This window comes from Leptopilina boulardi, unplaced genomic scaffold (assembly GCF_019393585.1).
Source record: "Leptopilina boulardi isolate dan_hultmark-lab unplaced genomic scaffold, ZJU_Lbou_2.1 LbouV2_70, whole genome shotgun sequence".
Lineage (NCBI taxonomy): Eukaryota > Metazoa > Arthropoda > Insecta > Hymenoptera > Figitidae > Leptopilina > Leptopilina boulardi.
This window is the reverse complement of record NW_026138017.1, coordinates 1613851-1633847: the sequence shown is the minus strand read 5'-3', so window position 1 is coordinate 1633847 and position 19997 is coordinate 1613851. Positions and strand designations below refer to the sequence as shown.

Here is a 19997-nt window from a genome sequence, read left to right as displayed (position 1 = left end):
TTGCTTTTTTCACATATGTGTGTACTTACATTTATTTTTTTTTTAAGTAGACACATGCGTGAATATACGTCAGGCAGTTACATATGTACATAGATAATAATGAACAATAATATTTTTCGTGTTTTATAATTGTTATAATAATAATTATTATTATAACATGTAGCCATTTTACAATATACTTTGATCGTGTGATATATACAAAAGTGATAGTTCTAGACCTAAAAAAAAAAAAAAAAAAAAATTGTCTTGTAGGTACTTATGTATAATCGGCGAAACTACAATCATTTTTATATATCGCAATTAAATATAATATACGCAAAAATTCTTTTGTACAATTAATCATTATTAAACACTAATTTAATTATTAGGTGTTTCTGACATCATCTGCACTTCCCAAAAAAAATTTATTCTTTCATTCTCTTTTAAATAATTAAAAAAAAATACAATATTTATATATTGAAATTTCAAAAATATTTTGCAGAAAAATTAAATTTTTAATTCCAAAATATTTATTATTCAAATGATTGTTATAAATAATTATTTTCCAGTATTTTATTATTAATAATTAATAATTTAAAATTTATTGTCAGTTAACCAAAATGTTCCCATTTTGAAGTGTTTGAAAATAAATAAATTAATATAAACTAAAAAATAATATAAATTTATTTTTCGTTATAATAATAATGAAAATAATAAATAAAATATTATATTATTAATTTTAATTAATTAAATATGAATTAAAGTATATATATATATATATATATATATATATAATTTTGTATATATGTAACAATGTCAATTTGGAAAATGGGAATATTTTGGTTAAAGAAAAATGAGAATAATTGAAATTGGGATGCGCGGAATTATACAATGTTATTTCAGACAATTTAATTAACTATTGAATACGTGCGACTAATTCGCTTGCGTAATTGCGCTTTCGTGTGAATTGCTCTCAGATTTAATATTATAAGACCCATGTATTCATCGCTAATTGCGAGTTTTTTTTTTTTTTTTTTGCTCTTATATGTACTTTACATTACCACATTTTTAATCAAAATGTAAATATGAAAAACAAAAATTAACACTGAAAAAAGAATTTTATTTGATATTTTTTTTAAATCGGTTACTGAACTTAACAATCATAAAAAATAAATATTTATTTGAATCATTAATAAACAGCGTGTTTAAGCGATAAAAATTTTTTTTACAATAGAAACAAATACCACTTAATTCACTGATACGAATAAATATTTTTTTAATGATAATAATATTTATTTAGTAAATAATTGTTCATTTTTAAAATTTTTCAACTAAAATTATTTTTTCAGTTACAAAATTTTTCATGCTTTAAAGTATATTTTTGAAAAATTAGAAAAAAAAATTAGGTAATTAGGTAAATTAATTTTATAATTATGCAAAAGTTTTATAAACTCTTTCGTTTTCAATTCTTTAATTTGTTGTTCTCTATTCATGTGTGTTTGTTAAATTTGTTAATTTTGAGAAATGTTTTATTAATTTTTTGTTTAAATACGATTAAATGTGAATTAAATTCACAATTTGTAACGCAAATATTAACATTGATCAAAAAAAAATTATAACAAATTTTAACAATAGTAAAAATTTTTATCTCCTTTAATGACAAAAATTAGTTTCAATCAATTTTTTTAATTAGTGAAAATTATTATTTTTATTAATATATAAGAATAATTCGAGGTTATTTATTTTGGATGAATATTTTGTGATCCAATTTGTTCCTCTATAACGATTAATTTTATTTTTGTGTCCTTTAATAGAATAACTTTTATATATATATATACTTTTAGAAAAAAAAATGTCCTTCTAAGTGTCAAACACGAGGCACACGAAGGTAAACTCGAGTTCTTTGATCAACATTTTAAACTTCACATTAATGAATTTTCGCCAGAGATTCTTAACAAAATATTATATTACATATTATATCTATATTTATAATTCTACTGCACTTGTGAAAAAAGTGTTTATCTCAGAACATTTTCTTTCTTTTTTTTTTTTTTTTTTTTATTAACATATGGTACATCACATCGAAAAACAGTGAGGCAAAATGTTTTTTCAAAAGTGTTGTAGAATAAAATTTTATTGCTTAAAATCTATATATATATATATATATTGGCTTACGCTTTACCCTCAAAGGGTTTTTTTTTTTATAGGCATAAGTTCATTTTTTATGTTGTTACGATAATTCTATAATTTTTTTTTCTCCTAGTATACTCAGGGTATAAATTACAGTGCTGCATAATTGTAATTTTAAATGAGAAACTCATTAATTAACTAATTAAATAACTAAATAATTAAGTAATTAATTAATTATTCAAATAGTTAATTAATTTTATCAATAAATCAGTCAATAAATTAATATAGTCGATTAATTAATTGATCAATTAATTAATCATTAATTAAAACTGAATAATTAATTAGCTGATCTATTAATTAGTTTATAAATCAGTTTTTAAATAAATTAAAAAAAAATAATTATCCCGTGTGGAAAAGTGATGTGGGCCCCCAGCGGGGGCCCTTATGGATCGCCCTCATGCCATGAGGGCCGCATATGGATGATCCATAGGGGCCCCTCATGGAAACGACATGCTCATCGATGAGGGCGCCCGCATGGGCGATCCATGAGGGTGCCCCTACGGGCGCCCTTATGGGCCCTCACGTTTGCCCTCATCTTGCCCTCAAGTTTGCCATAATGTTTTTTAATCAATAATATTAATAATAAAAGTTAATTAATAATAAATAAGCTTAAGTTATGAATAAATAACATATTTATTTAATAATTATTCAATTTTAAATTAAATTCTTACTCAAATTCAATTTATTAATTAACGTTCTAATTAATTAACTGTCGGATATAATTAAAAGTAATAATAAATTAATTAATTAAAAAATTAAAAAATATTTAATTTATGCATACTATTAACGGATATTTTCATTTTTCAATTAATTCATACATAGAATTAATGATTAAACGCAAACCTGAGAAATAAATAAATCTAACGCATGGGGGGAATCGAACCTACGACCTACGGACTATGAACCTAACGCTTTACCAACTACGCTACGCACGCTACTTCAAAACGAATGCTAACTTCTTGATGCTATTTAAACTTCAAAAATACCTAACAAAGAAAAGTGCTTAACATCATTTAGTTAAAGTTAAGATATTAAATTATATTTTCCAATCAAATGCAATTTATAAAATATAATTAATTATATGCTTTATGATTATTATCATCAATCATCTCAGGTGAATTTTCAAAAAAGTGTAAATATATTTTTATTAAAAACGCGTTTTTCGTTGTTTTGAATCATTGGAAACATTCATTTTTTGTTGATGAAAAAATATTTGACTTTTGGACTTAGAAAATTTTGCTAATCGATCATGAGGGCGATCCATGCGGGGCCCCTACGGTGCCCCTCATGGATTCGCCATAAGTGTGAGTGTTATTTTCAAAAAAGTGTAAATATATTTTTATTAAAAACGCGTTTTTCGTGGTTCTGAATCATTATAAACATTAATTTTTTGGTGATAAAAAAATATTTGATTTTTGGACTTAGAAAATTTTGCTAATCGATCATGAGGGCGATCCATGCGGGGCCCCTACGGTGCCCCTCATGGATTCGCCATATGGATCAGCCCTCATGGGCCCCCGCCGGGGGCCCCGAACTCTTGAGGGCAAGATCGTGGCTTTTTCCACACGGGATAAAAAAAATATTTTAATAATGAAATTATTTGAAAAAATAAAAAAGTCACTTTTACATGAAAATGTTTTTCATAGTGAAAAATTGTGAGGCACCTTGATGCTCTGTAATGAAATGTTCACTTTTACAAAATTACTCAAAAATTCTCTTTCAGTCTTAAAAAACGAGTATTTCAATATTGTGCTGTTATATACGGAACTAAAAAAATCTACAATGACATAGATTCTTATAAATCGGGGTCATAGTGTTTTCTTTTTTTTTTTTTTTTTTATATTAGCAATTCTGGATTATCTTTTAATGAGGATTTTACTCATTGAGCTCGGAACATTTATATAGAAGCTTTTTTTTTTGCGGGATTAATTCTTTATCTGTTATATAATAATAATATATGTCATTTATAAATGAAAATATTATAATTATATTATAAAAAAAAACTTTTTTTTCTCCTTTAAGAAAAATAGTTTAAAAAATTTTTAAGTGAAACTTCTTTTTATACATTTTCCATCATTTATAAACACATTGTTATAAAAAAAAATCTATTTGAAATTTTATTCTCTTTTTGGTGGAGAATTAACTAATTTGAGAGAAATTATAAATTTATTTTAGATAAAAAAGAAGGTAGTAAAATTTATTTACAAAGAATTAAATATAGACAATATTGTCTATATAAATTTCGACAAAAAAAAATTTATATAAAATTGCTATTTTAATATTATTAATATTAAGATATTATTATTATTATTATTATAAAATATTATATTTTAAAATAATAATTTTTTTGAATATTTATATTAATAATAAAATAATGGCAAAAAATGTGTGTTTTTTTTATGGATTCTATGAACAGTAAATGAGAATAAATCAGTTCTTTTTTTTTACTTGATATTATTCTTTATAATATCAATTTTAATTAGAGAGAAGATAATTTTTTCGGTATTTTTTTTTTTTTTTGTTTTACAAGGAGGCTTTTTGTGGTTACGATGAGGCAGTATAGGAATAAATATTTAGAGCACAAATGAAAAATGAAGTAGAATTGTGGAACCAGTTTTTTTTTATATATTTTTTTTTTTAAAGAGACGATGTTTGGAATGTATAGAATCATTTATAGTGGTCTGCATCGATTTCGATGAGGGCTTATAGAATAATGATAGGAATATTGTTCCTTATTTTATATAAATAGCGTTCGCGAATTATCACTTATCACACACTCTTTTTATCTTCCTTTTTTTTTTTTTTGAAGCACTTGGCTCATCGCCTTGAAGCTTTTCAATTTTAGTACCTATTTTGTGTCACTTTATCTAATCTAAACTCCTTTCTCTCTCTTCATACAAGACGAGCAGCATTGCTTCTTGTAAAGTGGCTCTTGACACATGTTCATTGTCTTCACTCTGTTGCACAATTGAGATAGGTCCTTGCAATCCTCTAAGAGAAAGAGAAAATTAGATAAATCATTTTGTGCATTATGTTTTGAATTTTTTATTTCAAAAAACTTTAAATATATAGAAAATTAATTTAAAAATGAATTAAAATTTTTTTTTTAAATTCTAAATTTTTTTTCCAAATTATTTTGGTATTTTTTTTTTCTTTACCTGGTGATCGAAGGCATGTAGGACCACGACAAGTTTTCATAACTGGCGGTCGTGAAAGATCCCTGCAAGCATTACCAGCTGGTTTTTTTGTTCCGAACCATACACATTGTAAAATTCTGTATTTTATTCCATCCTCCTCACATGGCGCGGAACACTAAAAATAAAAGACCAATTTTATTTTACAAAAATTTTTTTTTTTTTTTTGAGAAATTTAGTAAAGATAACAAAAGAGTATGGTAAATTTTACTATATATCTAAAGTAAAGTTTATCAAATTCTTTCTAAATTAGTATTTTTTAAAATTAAAATTATTCATATACCTCGGACCATTCACCAACCCTCCAAACACCCTTACAGGCATCATTGTAACATTCTTGTCTTTGTGGAGGTTTTATTCCCTCATCGCATTGACTCGAATTGACAATTGTTTCGTTTTCAGTTCCGTTTTCAATTTCAAAAATCACTCGACAAGTGATGTCCCGTTTTTGCATGGCTAGAAATAAAATATTTCAACAATTATTTGGAAATAGAATTTTTATATCTATTCGGTATTTGAAAAAAGTAGTAAAGAAATTTTTTTTTTCATTTTATTGATAAATTATTATTATTAATTATTAATAATATTATTAGTTATTAAATTAATTATAATAAATAATTATTTTAAAAAACTTTTTATTTAATAGAAAAAATTTCAAATACCTGTTTTCCAATTAAAACATCGAGAATTCTCGCAAGATGTCCATTCTTCGGCATGCCATTGAGGACATCTTCCTGTACCACAAGATTTCACTTTTTCTGGTACAGGATAACCGGCGTCTTCGCAAAGATTTGCACCAATCACAGTACGCTGAGGATTTCTCGTGGTATTCGTCAATTGTTTTGCAGATCGTACAGTGCACTGAGCTCCCCTCATCTGAAAAAAATTATTATTTTTTTCCCTTACAGAAAAGATACATTTTTTTTTGCTAATTAAAATTAATTAATTTTAATTTTTAAAGGAAATTTCATTTTCTAATTTATTTTTCCGTTCCGTTAAATATTACTTAAGGAAATATATTTGTTCATCAGATAATTCTAACGATTTGAAAATAATTTTAATATGAAATTTTAATTAAAATCAATTTAATATATATATATATATATATATATATATATATATATATATATATATATATATATTTAAATCTTTCGAAGAATTAAATTCAAGAAAGACAATTAGTGAATAACTTGACCAAACAAAAAATAATTTTACTCGTCGTTTTTCAAATGGTTTTGAAAGTTCTTTTGCGCGAGCAATCGCGGCACAAACTTTCCAGTATTTAATTGCTTCTAAACTCAGAAGTTAATTAATAAAACTAAACTAGTTTATTCCCTCAACTGCTTCATTCATGAGCCAGCGATTTGTTTTCTAAAATTAATTAATTAATTAAATCCGAGAAAACCATGTTTAATATTCATAGTTAATATTGTTTTTCTTGAATAATCCGAAATCCGAAAAAAATTAAAAAAAAATAAAATAATAGCTATACATATTTAATTAATCGAAAATTCATTTTCAAAAATTTTATTATAAAATTAAAAGGACTATTTTTTTTTTTTAATAAAAGGGGCCAATTTGAAATATTAATTACTACCTGAAATCCACCTCCACCACAAGTTTGGGAACATCTGGACCATTCTGTAGTGACCCATTCAAAGATTAAATCGTCCTTAGCTGCTAACAGCAACAGAAAATGAGAGAATCAAAATTAAATTTAATTATTAAAAATTAAAATAGTTAAAAAAAAAATTGAAAATTATTTAAAAAAATTTTTTTCTGAGAAAAAATTGTGCGATAAATTACCTTTACTGAAAACAACAACTGGACCAATTGTTGGTTGATGTAGCGGATCTTCGCTACCGGAAACTGATAAAATAGGCACATTTTCATTATTACTATTATTATTATTACTATTATTATTATTATTATTATTACTTTGTAAAGAAATATTTTTTGTACTCTTGCTTTTTTCCTCCTTTTCATTAGATTTTGAAAAATTGTTATTTCCCTCATCATTAAATTTCGATCTTCGAAGAACTTCTAATTCTTTTTCTTCTTCAAAATTTTCTATTAATGGTTTTTCTAATTCGTCATCATTTGTTTCATTTTTTATTGTGTTCAATGTGTCATTATTAAATACATGCTCGTGATGAAAATGTTTTTCAATTTGTAATTCCTCCTCGTAAAATTCATTATTTTTCTCGCTAATATTTGTCGTAATTTCCTCGATAAATGGATTTTCAGAAAAAGAAATTATTTTCGTTTTATTTAACGTCTCATCGTTATTTTCTGTTTTTATATTTTTTTCATCAACAATTGTTGTTGTTTCAGTGATAATTTCAAAATTTTTTGTCCAATTTTTTGTTATTTTATCAATTTCAATGGGTATTGTTACTATTTTATTAATGTTTTCGGAATTATTTTTACTTTTGTCAAAAAATGTTGCACGATCTTTGCCTAAATGATTATCGTAGGCTTTTTTTTGTTTTGAAACATTGGTTAGAATTTGTAATAATATTGTTGGTGTTGTGTGAATTGTTTCATCTAATTCTTGTTTTATTGTATTTTTGTGATTCAAATTAATGAGTTCGTCATTTATATCATAGGGATTATTATTGTTTGCATCGTTCTCGTTTAATGTATTTTTTTCAATTTCATCGTATTTCTGATTTAGATTATCATATTGAAAATCACTTTTTAACTTTGACATTGCTCGAGTGGTTGGATTGTCTTGAAAATTGATGTCCAACAACGGTTTCTGATTGATCGACTTTGAAGTGTCTTTAAAAGGCCATAAAGTCTGGGGAAAAAAAATGTTGACAATGATTGAATTCAATACTTGTTTATAGAATGTTGAGGAGAAAAACCGTGTATGAATTTTATGAAACTGAGAATTTTCTAGCATTTCCAATATGGACCATAAAAAAAAAGAAACAAAATATAATATTCACAAAAAAAGCCAAAAATTACTGTATTTGTTAAATATTTTTTTTTTTTTTTGATTTTATAATGATTATTAAAAAAAAGCAGAAAATTGAGAAATGAAATTTTTGTTAATTTGAAAAAGAGTGTTTTTTAACGAAGATAAATAAAATGGGTGACAGTTAATTAATTAGTTTAGTAAATCTCTCACCTTTAGAGTTGAAATTAATTGATTAAAGTGAGGTACCAGCGTCGACGCACTGGATTTAGCGTTTGATTCTATAGACTCAAAACCAGGCTGTATTTGCAGCAATTGTTATCCATTAGTACAAGGAAAGATGTTAATAGTTTTCCAAGAGAGAAAGACAGGAAAAAAGATGAAAAAAAAGTGCGTCTTAATTTAGATTATATTTTTATATAAAAATTCAATTTTTTTTTGGAACATTTTTTTTTTTTTTTTAATATAAAAATATTTATTTTAAAATTATTTCTACCTTGTAAGGCGATGTAACTGAATATTCTTCATTCATTTTTGTCGATCGTGTCGTTGTTGGGGTTGTCCTTATTTTTGGTTTTTGAGTGGTTTTTTTCCGTGCTTTATCTTTTGAATTCGATCCATAAATCTCGTGTCTAGCCTCATGACTGTGATCGTCGCTTCCATAAATAAATGCCGGTTCTAGTCAGATAAAAGAATAATTAAATTCTCATTAATTTATTCAACGAAATGTATATTTCATTTATTTTTTAAATTCTTGATTAGTACTAAAATCGCACTTTTCGGAAAAAAAAAATTATTTCAATAAAATTGAATTTATATTTAATTAATTTAATATAATTAAAGTAATTGAATTCTAATTTAACAATATTTTGACAAATTTTAATAATGAATTAATCACCTGCACGATCGGAATGTACATTTTCATTTGAATTTCCCGCTGATGATTTGGAATTAGTTCCTTGTCGAGTTTGAATTGCGTTACCTGATCGAAGAACTTCTTCGCTACTCATTTGATCTCTTGGTCGTAATTTTACAAGAAGATGCATTTCCGCATGAATTGGTCCAGCTGAAAGTTATTAAAAAATTTTTTTTATCGAGTTGAAAAAAAAAAATTTGGAAACGGATTTTTTATTAATTATAAATTCTATAATTTTTAGGTCCGTCAAACCACAATTAAAATTTAGAAATCGGACTACACTAGATTTTTGGACTTTTTTAGGGCTATTTTTGGACTCTATTAAGAAATTTTGGGCTCTTTAAATTTTTCCAAAAATTACATTTTTTTGTGGAGCTATAATTTTTATTTGCGATAAAAATAGAAAGAATTTTTTCTCCTTGGATAATAAACTTTTCTTACCAATACAAGAATATATTCCCTTATCCGTATAAGCAATATCCATTAATCTTAAAGCTCCTTTTCTGCTAATTTTGTATTTTCTCGATTTTCGTAATTCCGTGCGATCTTTTGTCCAAATAATTTGGGCTCTGAAAATGATTTTAGATTTTTTTTTGTGATGATAATTTTTATAATAAATTTAGATTTTAAAAATTATTTGCTATTACTTTTCAAAATTCTGTACAGGACATCGAATTTTAATGACTGGCGTCCCTTGAAAAATCACAGCAGTCCCACCAATTTTTAAATCGACCTTTTCATTTGGATCTTGTTGATTGAATGTGATATTTTGTGAATTAATAATTGGCTGTTCACTCATACCCAATTCGGAGCATGGTCTGTCGTTACATAATTTTTCCGATTGTGGTTTACGAGAAGGACATTCGTGATCTGGCCGACTTTGTTTATGACCCTGTGCGCGAACTTGTTCACAAGTTACTTTTCGTGTTTTTATACCACCACCACAAGTTTTTGAACACTAATCAAAAAAAAAAAAATTTCAGTATTTAATAAAAAAAATTCTTTCTGAAAAAGAATAATATCTTTTTCCCTTTTTAGTTGACAAAAGGATTTTAATCATAGAATTTTTTGTCAAACGATTGAGACGAGAGAATGCTATATAAAGGATAAATTGTATTTAATCTGTGAGTGAAAATGAGAAATGGTATACCTTTCCCCATTCGCCAGCATGCCACTTGACAGGGCAGTCAAATACATTGCAATATCGTCTGTCCACTGGCGGTGGTTGTGGGCACATATGACTTGGTACAGCCACAGTGTTACCAGTTCCACGTGTCACTTCATGTATGCAAGTGACGTCACGCGTTTGTATCCCAATGCCACAAGGACTCATGCACGGCGAGAAATCAGTTGTATTCCACCTATAAACCATTTTCCAATTTCTATACAAATATATAATTTCATCTTTTGTTTTAATATTAAAGAAGGAATTTAAAAATACAAAAAAATACTTTTTAAATACTTCTACCTACTTTGGAGGACAGGGATGATCGTTACAGATTTTTATTCTTGATTCAGGTTTTGTTTCTGGTGTACATAATAAATTACTGACAACTTTATTTGTATCATCACGTCTACATTGTACGATTGAAGTTTGCCTCCCTAGAATTTATATTAATTTTTTTGATATATGTACATATTTTATAGGTATATAATTTCTCGTTCGTTAAATTTATTTTGTGTGTGTGTGTGTGTGTGTACATGGAATATGAAACTTGTTAATAAGTTGAGATTCCAGAAATATTAACATACCTCCTAAACAAGTAGCGCTACAGTGAGTAAATCCGTTTTCGTGCCAAGAATATGTGGTTTGGACGGAACTTCCGGATGCAACTTTGATGTTACTCTCGTAACTTCCGGACCCAGACGACGATGATGATGATGATCGATATGTGTCTGTGAGACTTGGTTCGGCATAACTACTATCGCCAACTGCATCAATTCTATAGGACAGGCTGTTTTCCATTAAATTACACGAGTCCATTATGCATTTCTCTGAATCAATGGGTTTTGGACCCTTACACTGATAATCTGGTAGATTGGCTATTGTTTTGCTGAATTCGAGAAAAATTTTACAACGTACTTCACGACGTCGAATTCCCTCGCCACATGTTACGGAACATGGGGACCATGCTTCCGCAATGAACCTGAATTGAAAATTATTTATTCATTCCCAGTTATTTTGAATTCATTATTACAAATTGTTTTTGAATCGTGGAATTTTAATTATTTTTGATTTTAAAAAAGACAGGAAAAATTTAATATAAAATTTTAATTATTGTGATGCAGTGATTTTCCCTACGTTTCTGAAATTAAAAAAAATAAACAACTCTTTCTTTATTAAATTTAACATTTGTTTATATAAATTTTTTTTTTATTTTCCAGGTGTCCAGCAGATGCGATGTTACCGAAAAGAGATTTGCTTCTGCTGACAATGGGTGCAGTTAAATGTAAGTTGATTAATTTTTATATTTTTAAGATTACTAAAATAAGAGCGATATATAAAAAAAAAATTATTTATTTATCTTTTATTAAAAATAAATTAAGAATTCATTAATTCTTTATAATTCATGAACAATGTTTTTTTGATACAATTTTATTTTATAATTAATTTTTTGGTAAAATATCTTTCAATTATGCGTATATCACTCTTTGTCGCTCTTATTTTATCGTTAATCTCGATGATGTAATTTTCAATAATGTCTAAAGTAGTGTCGACAATTTTCATTCTATGCTTTTTGCATTACGGTATATGGTGCTTCTGTTATCGATAGCGAAACCCAGCCGCACTGACGTCACGGGGTCGCCCCAGTTTTCATAGCGCGGAGAAAACTATATATATATATATATATATATATATATATATATATGTATTCGCATTTTCTTATATTGCGTCATTTTTCACCTTTTCTTTTCCCTCACTCAAAAATTTAAAAATTAAAAATATTTAAAATAATTTTTATTTTATTTTACAACAGAATTAGATAAAAAAAATAATTTTGCGTTGAATCAAAAACAATTTTTAGTTTCATCTCTTTTGCAGTTAATTTTTAACTGAAAATTTTATTTCCAATTTCAGAATTTTTTTTTTCGTTTCTAAAAAGCCAGACAAAACTCACGTTGATTCTGAAGGTACAGGTTGATCTATCAATTTTTCTGGTACTGGAGGTGGAGCGTATGGTTGCATTAGAGGTTGATTTATATCATCGTCATCTAAATTAAAAATAATTGATTATTAAACTTTTTATCACTAATTATAATTAAAATAATAGAAATTATTTTATTATTTTAATTTTTCCAAATAGTGAAAACTAATTCCCATAATTGTGTAATAATTTTTTCTTATTTTAATATTATCTACAATATCTTGTATATATTAAATGTTGAAACATTTTTCATGTTTTAAAAAAAAGTCTTTGATTTTTGGAGTGTGTAAAATTTGCTTACAACTTGAACAAAGATGACTGCCTTTGCATTCTTGCTCTCCGTGTGGTCTTTCTGCGGAATCACAATCTTCTGAAAATCTCCCATTTCCATCTCGACATTCCACAGACCTTGTTCTTATTCCTGTACCACAGGACACCGAACACTGTTTTGCAGAAAAAAAAATATCTTCTAAAATCCATTTTTTCTAAATATTTAGTAATATTTTAGTTTACTTTAGTAATAAAATTTAAAAAAGTAAAAAAAAAAATCATTAGTGAAAAATGATTTTTCTAGTTTTCACAAATGTGAATTAGTGACCTACTTCTCACTAATTTAAATTTAGAGAACATACAGCATCCCAGTCTATTGGATCATTATTTCCCGCAATATCAGCATTTTAACAATATATAAATAAATTTTGTTAATATTACCATAACTGTATTTTTGTTCTATTGTCAAAAAAACAATAAAACAATTTTGCCAATAATTTTAAACTGCTGTTAATTTTGACCCTTGAAAATTTGTTAAACTTTATTTATTAGGCATTATATATATATAAATTCCATTGTAAACTGTATAAATATGTTGTTTATGAATTGAAGCGAATTGCTTTGTCAGTTTGTAGATTCCAACATACTATGTACATTTGTGTTATGCGTTTATGTGTGTGTGTGTGTGTTATATAGCTGACACAGGAAATGAGGGCAACACAACAGGAACTCGTGTGGGAAAGGCATTAATATATTCTAACTTGTCATGCAATATGTATGTGTGGACTCATTAACACCCTGAGTAATGACAAATGAATTAAGTTTCAACCCCCTCAGCTTTCTACAATGCAATATTGTCACATTCCAGAATCGCAAAATTCTCTCGAGCGCACAAATATATTATATATATATATATATATATATATATATAGGTATATTTATCACTCTATTCCGTAAACCTGTTACTTTTTGAAACATACATATACTATATTGTTAGTCATATATTGTGTTTCAAGGAAGCTTTCTCATCATATATAATTTACTCGACAAAGTGAATACTAGAAAAAAAAATTATTAACCTCTTCATAGTTTAGGCCAAATGAAAATAAGGTTAAATCGGGTTGAATAAATATTTTTAAAAATTGTTTCAGATAAAAATTAGATCAAATGAGAATTAGGTATATATAAGGTATATAAAAATTAGGTTACAGGAGAAATTAGGTTTTGATAAAAATTAGGAAAAAATAAAATTAGGTGATATAAGAAACAGGTTTTAATAAAAAATAAGCCAAATAAAAATTAGGTTACATAAGAATTGGGTTTAGTAAAATTTACGCCAAATAAGAATTAAGCTGCATAAAAATTAGGTTACATAATAGGTTTAATAAATTATAGGCCAAGTAAGAATTAGGTTCAATAAAAATTAAGCCAAATAAGAATTAGATTAAAGAAAGATTTGTCCAACTAGGTATTAGGTTTAATAAAAATTAAGCGAAATAAGAATTAGGTTTAGTGAAGACTACGCTAAATAAGAATTAAGCTAAATAATAATTAGGTTACACAATAGGTTTAATAAATACTAGGCCAAGTAAGAATTAGGTTTAATAAAAATTAAACCAAATAAGAATTAGGTCACTTAGGAATCAGGTTTAGTAAAATTTACGCCAAATAAAAATTAAGCTGAATAAAAATTAGGTTACATAATAGGTTTAATAAATAGTAGGCCAAGTAAGAATTAGGTTTAATAAAAATTAAGCGAAATAAGAATTAGGTTTAGTAAATATTACGCCAAATAAGAATTAAGCTAAATAAAAATTAGGTTACCTAAGAATCAGGTTTAATAAAAATTACGCCAAATAAAAATTAAGATAAATAAAAATTAGGTTACATAAATAGGTTTAATTAAAAAATAAGCGAAATAAGAATTAGGTTTAGTTAAAAATTACGCCAAATAAGAATTAAGCTAAATAAAAATTAGGCAATGTAATAAACAGGTTTAATAAAAATTAGGCCAACTGAAAAGTAGGTTTAATAAAAATTAAGTCAAACAAGAATTATATTCAATAAAAATTATGCCAAATAAGAATTAGGTTTACTAAAAATTAAGCTAAATAAGAATTAGATTAACGAAAAATTGGGGCAGAAAAAGTTTAGGTTAAATAAAAATTATATTTAATAAATATTAGGCCAAATAAAAAATTAAGTAAAATGCAGATATAATTTGTATTTGTATTTATATTTAACAAATAAACTATTTAAAAAATTTTTATTGTTCTTTTGGCACATGTATATTTTTGTTTTTACAAAATTCGTAAATTTGTTGTGCAATTTACAATCCACTTCAAAATTTAAAATAAAAGCAGTTCACTTTTTCTCCCCTAGTTTTTTATATGACATTTTACAGTTGTTTGTCAAGTTAGAATCTGATGTATTATGATAAGAAAGTAAAGTTGGGTGTACAATGAGAATCGTAATGTCCTTTGAGGACAAAAAAAAAGTACTTGAAGTACAAAGAAAATACCCGAGGTAACGGTAACGTGAGTAAACTTTGAGCATGGTTGGTGGGCGTAACTTTTCCGAGTAAAAAGGGTAACTAAGAGAGAGTGAGAGAGAGAGAGAGAAGAGAGAAGTGAGAAGTGTACTGTGTATATGTGTCTATTCCTTAGGTTGAAGAGTAGTGATCTCAGGTTCTAAAGGACAACACACCTTCGCTTCGTTTCGAATCCTTTTATATGTATACATACGTATCTTTCTACTTTGGTGTACACATAACCTAGTCGGACTTGTTCAAACTCGTTAGGGGTTTTCGCCTTCTGTTTCAGATCGAAAAACTTGTGTGTCGTCTTTTGAAAAACTAATCGCCGAAGTGACACTCTGTGAATTCTTAAAAACATTGATGCTCTGTTACTGTTTGTTTGATTTTTAAAAATTTACAACAAATCTCGATGATTTTGAAAATTGGATTTTTTTTCAATTTGATGCTACTTTCACTGAGAAAAAAAATTTAGTGTTTTCAACAAAATTGTTTAGTTAGGCAATTTTGGTTCTTGTAACCAAATTTTGGTTGGCTGAAACAAAGTTGTAGAGTTATCTCAACCAAACATTTGGTTAGGCCAACAAAATTATTTGAATGAACATTTTTAAATTTCAACCAAAATTTTGGTTACGACAACAAAATAATTTGATTAAAAAAACAAAATAGTTTGGTCTAAAAAATTGAATGAACGTTTGTTGTCCTAATCAAATAATTTGATTCGCTCTCAGCTCATAGCTTAAGAGAACAGTTAGTTTAAATCTCTCACAAGGATGGGAAGTCCAGTGATTAGAGCTCCCGACCATCAGTTTTAAAACGGAGGTTCGATCCTGGGCGGAGATGAGATTTTTCAAAGTCCTCAAATATTTCAATTGGATAAATATAAAATTATAAATTCAATGTTAAATTGATAATAAATAAATAACGAAATAAATAAAAAAGATAAAAAGAAAAGAGATAAGGTAGAATAGAATTTTTAATTTTACAAAAAAAAACTGTTGGTTTGATCAACCAAACATTTTCGTTGACCTAACAAAAAAAATTTGGTTGAGCTAACCAAACATTTTTGGTATGCCAACAAAAAACACTCAACCAAATTTTTTGGTTTACTGATACAAATAGTTTGGTTGGTTAAATACCAACAAACTTCTCTTGTTGGCCCAACCGCAAATTTAGGTTGCTCTGACTAAACATTTTTCTCAGTGTTCTGTGGAATTTTTTGTAAATTACCTAGGAAACGGTTGCTATGGATACGGTTACCTAGGAAACGGTTGCCATGGAAACGGTTGCTATGGACACGGTTGCTATGGATACGGTTACATAGGAAACGGTTGCTATGGTAACCGTTGCTATGGAAATGGTTGCTATGGATACTGTTACCGTGAAAACGGTTGCTATAGATACTGTTGCTATGGATACGGTTACTATGGAAACGGTTGCCATGGTAACTGTTGCTATGGAAACGGTTGCCATGAAAACAGTTGTAATTGTAACAGTTGCTATGGTAACGGTTGCCATGGAAACTATACGAGTGTATGACAGACGGACGGATGGACAGACGCTTGCTATGGTATCTGTTTTCATGTGAATCATACGAAAGTACGACGGACAGACGGACGGACGGTCGCCAAAAAGAAACTATAATGCTTTCAGCCCTGTGACACTTAACCCTAAAAACCAAATTTTGTTTGATAATTTCACTTTTTAAGTTGGAAGTTAAAGTTTATCTAAAGTGATAAATGGATTTAAAATTTATAACACTCAAGGAGATTCAAATTCTACTCCTTTTAGGTTCAAAACTCGATTTACTATTAAATTCCTCAATTTTTTTTTTTTTTTTTTTTTTGACGTGACAATACGTCTTACTCTGATACATATATTAGTACAGCGCTGACAGTATTTTAATTTTTCTTTTTGCAGATTCTATCCTGGATGGTTTATCTTGAAGGATACAAAATTCCCACAGACTTTTTAGAATTCGGTCTATTTTGACGATTACTTTTCACATTTTCCGAATGGAAATTTAACTTGAAAGAGTAGGGATCTCCGAGGGCTATTTAGTTTGAAAAAAATCTTCTTGAAGTTGAAAATTCATTATTAAGGTAAATATTTTAATTTAATTGAAATTTTTTGTTTCTTAAATAGTATACAATGTTTGTAAAGATAGAAAAATTACTATGATAAAGTGAATTGTCAAGAAGAAAAAAAAAAAAGAAAGAACCATGGGTTCAATATTTGCTTGGGCCACTCTCAAAAAGAAGACTTTGGTATAGGGGGGTTGGGTTAAAAAGAAAAGATGAAAGTCTATCAATTCTTGTCTTTCGAAGCTTATGTAACTCCTGCAACCCGACAAAATCATTAACCCTCTCTAACCGAGGGCAGAATATACTTCTTTACAAAGCCCCAAGAATAAAGATGACAGTTCACTATCGAGGGCATTGTCCTGAGATCAAAAGTGTACTATCTATATATATATATATATATATATACATGTTAGAGCTTCATTTTAAAATCTCACAAGAGCGTTTAAAAAAAATTCTATTTGTGAATTCATTCAAAATTGTTTATTCTCTTTGACATATTGTTCAGTTCATCGACAAAATTTTATTTATTTTTTTAAAATGCACTTTTAGGCCAGTTAATTATACTTTTTTTTCCTGTTTTCTATTAACGAAATAATTATTTCATTTCAATAATCGATTATCAAATATAATTATATTTTTTTCATTCGTATAATTTTTATTTGAATTAAACAGTATTTAAAATGAAATTGAATAATGAAGTATTATTTTAATTTTTGATAATTTATGAATGAAGCGTAAAATTAAGATTCGCGACTCTCATTTATCCAAATGATATATAGAATTATGCAATATAAATATACGTGAAAACATTTTATCATTATAATTAATAACTTTATAAATTATTTGTGAAAAAAGAGTATCCGATAATCAGGAATAAATTAATTAATTTACTAATTAATTAGAAAATGATTACAATTTTTTTTTTTTTATTATGGAAATCAATGTTGGAAAATTTTCCCTCTTTTACCACTTCAATGGCATATTTTAATTCTCTATCATATCGATTTTCATCTTAATTTTTTTTTTTAATATTGGAAACTTAATCTGTCACAAGGTAATTATCTTCAAAGAAACGCAGGAGTATCAAAGAAATATTTATTATTCAGTGAAATATTCTTTTATAAATTAAAAGAAATAAATGAATGGAATAAATATAAATTATTGTATATGAAGAATTAATTCTTTTTAAATAATTTTATTTATTTATTTTAAAAAATGGATAATTTAATTGCAAAAAATACGTGGTTTTTTTAAAAACTTTTTTTGTTGATAGTTTAGAAAACTTGGTTACAATATTAGCTGACTGAATTTAAAGAAATATAATATTGGGAATTAAATATTTTTATTTGAACAGTAAAAATCGATTGATTTTGTACTTCTCCTTTTTTTTACAGTTATTTACTCAGATCGGAATATCGGATGATAGGTGAGCGAAAAGGTAGCGTTTCACTTGGCCGAATCGTGTTTCCTGCTGAGTAATTTCAGATAATATAGAAAGAGCGAGAGAGAGAGATAGGAAATCGTATTTCACCCCAATTTCGTTTTTCCTTGACTTGAACTCTGACGAAAATGCACTTTCTATTATCCACATTTTAGTTTTTGTTCTCTACTTCTTTTTACAATATTTTTTTTCGTGAGGGTTTTCTTTTTTTTGGGGATGAAATGAGACCGTTTACTGTTCCCCGAATAATTTTCTGCAATTCTCTCTTTCTGTGTGTGTGTATTTATATACATATATGTTTCATAGAGATTCTACTTACATCACTCCATTGTCCTGTTTCCCACGTAGGACACGAGAATTCATTACAAGTCTCTTGGTATCTCGGTTTATGCGTTGCACTGCATTTGTAGTCTGGAAGCTGTATCAAAGAGAAGAAAATTAACAGGGGAGTCTCAAATATTTTGATACATATAAATTAAACAAAAATTTTTTTCTTTGAGAAAAACTTTCATTTTTAAAAAAAGCATAATTTTCTCTTTAAAAAAAGAATTTTTTTCAAATTCTTCCATTTCAAACGTTCGTTTGATCATTCAGTGAATGTTTGATTTAAACAAATATTTGTCTTCACATATATGTGCTCATTAATTATAATCATGTAATTATTATTTACACGAAATGATTAATAATTTCATACGCTTTTTACGCTGCAAAATTTGTTTTAAAATCGGTATTACTTGACTATTATCAAATATTTCCTTATAATTTTTAATTCAGTCAATATTAAGTTTTCAAATAGAAAAAAATTATTTAAATAAAATTTTCTTTGATTCAACTAAAAATTGAAATACAAATAAAATTTTTTTCACTGGTAAATATTCAAATTTAATTTCCAATTAATTTATTCACCTTTGTTGTTTCGTTACCGATTTCTTCGATACAAAAAACAGCTCTCGATCTCGAACCTCCCCCACAACTTGCACTGCACTTGCCATATTCATTTGTCGTCCATCTGTGATTAAAAGTAAAATATTCAAAAATATAAATAACTTAAGTTTAATAATTACAAAAAAAAGGATAATTATACCAGTATATTTATTTTTTTTTATTTTTGAAGGTATTGTTTTTTAATTGAAAAAATAATTTTGCATTGGAAAGAAATACGAGACTTGAATTTTTTTTTTTTTTTTTATTATTGTTAGACATTTTTAATAATTCGCGAGGCAGTTTCTTCTCAATATAGATTAGCAGCATCACTTTTTTTTTTCTTATAGATACTCGGTGTTATAGCCAGAGGCAGTTACATACCCAGACGGATCTATCG

The 19997-nt window shown here is 26.8% G+C and overlaps 2 protein-coding genes across 7 annotated transcripts in view; one reads left to right on the top strand and one right to left on the bottom strand.

Annotated features, from left to right (window-relative positions):
• Positions 1 to 19997, top strand: part of LOC127290510 (retinal homeobox protein Rx2-like) — a 390969-nt gene that overhangs the window by 58524 nt on the left and 312448 nt on the right. Inside the window, exons 3-4 of the mRNA XM_051319130.1 lie at positions 11588 to 11652; positions 17072 to 17253. The gene's annotated coding sequence lies outside the window, so the exon portion shown is untranslated. The remainder of the gene's footprint in view (positions 1 to 11587; positions 11653 to 17071; positions 17254 to 19997) is intronic.
• LOC127290499 (protein madd-4) overlaps positions 195 to 19997 on the bottom strand; it is a 151496-nt gene continuing 131693 nt past the window's right edge. For 3 of the 6 annotated variants that reach the window (XM_051319090.1, XM_051319092.1, XM_051319091.1), the window contains exons 10-27: positions 19583 to 19685; positions 18996 to 19094; positions 12650 to 12791; positions 12322 to 12415; positions 10955 to 11349; positions 10675 to 10804; positions 10353 to 10563; positions 9850 to 10160; positions 9644 to 9771; positions 9185 to 9352; positions 8783 to 8964; positions 8500 to 8586; positions 7170 to 8166; positions 6961 to 7043; positions 6026 to 6239; positions 5647 to 5819; positions 5328 to 5481; positions 195 to 5160 (exon numbers count right to left, since the gene is read on the bottom strand). In XM_051319090.1, the coding sequence (XP_051175047.1) occupies positions 5042 to 5160; positions 5328 to 5481; positions 5647 to 5819; positions 6026 to 6239; positions 6961 to 7043; positions 7170 to 8166; positions 8500 to 8586; positions 8783 to 8964; positions 9185 to 9352; positions 9644 to 9771; positions 9850 to 10160; positions 10353 to 10563; positions 10675 to 10804; positions 10955 to 11349; positions 12322 to 12415; positions 12650 to 12791; positions 18996 to 19094; positions 19583 to 19685 (3790 nt within the window). In that variant the 3' untranslated portion in view covers positions 195 to 5041. The remainder of the gene's footprint in view (positions 5161 to 5327; positions 5482 to 5646; positions 5820 to 6025; positions 6240 to 6960; positions 7044 to 7169; positions 8167 to 8499; positions 8587 to 8782; positions 8965 to 9184; positions 9353 to 9643; positions 9772 to 9849; positions 10161 to 10352; positions 10564 to 10674; positions 10805 to 10954; positions 11350 to 12321; positions 12416 to 12649; positions 12792 to 18995; positions 19095 to 19582; positions 19686 to 19997) is intronic. The other 3 variants (XM_051319094.1, XM_051319096.1, XM_051319093.1) reach the window with 3 other exon arrangements.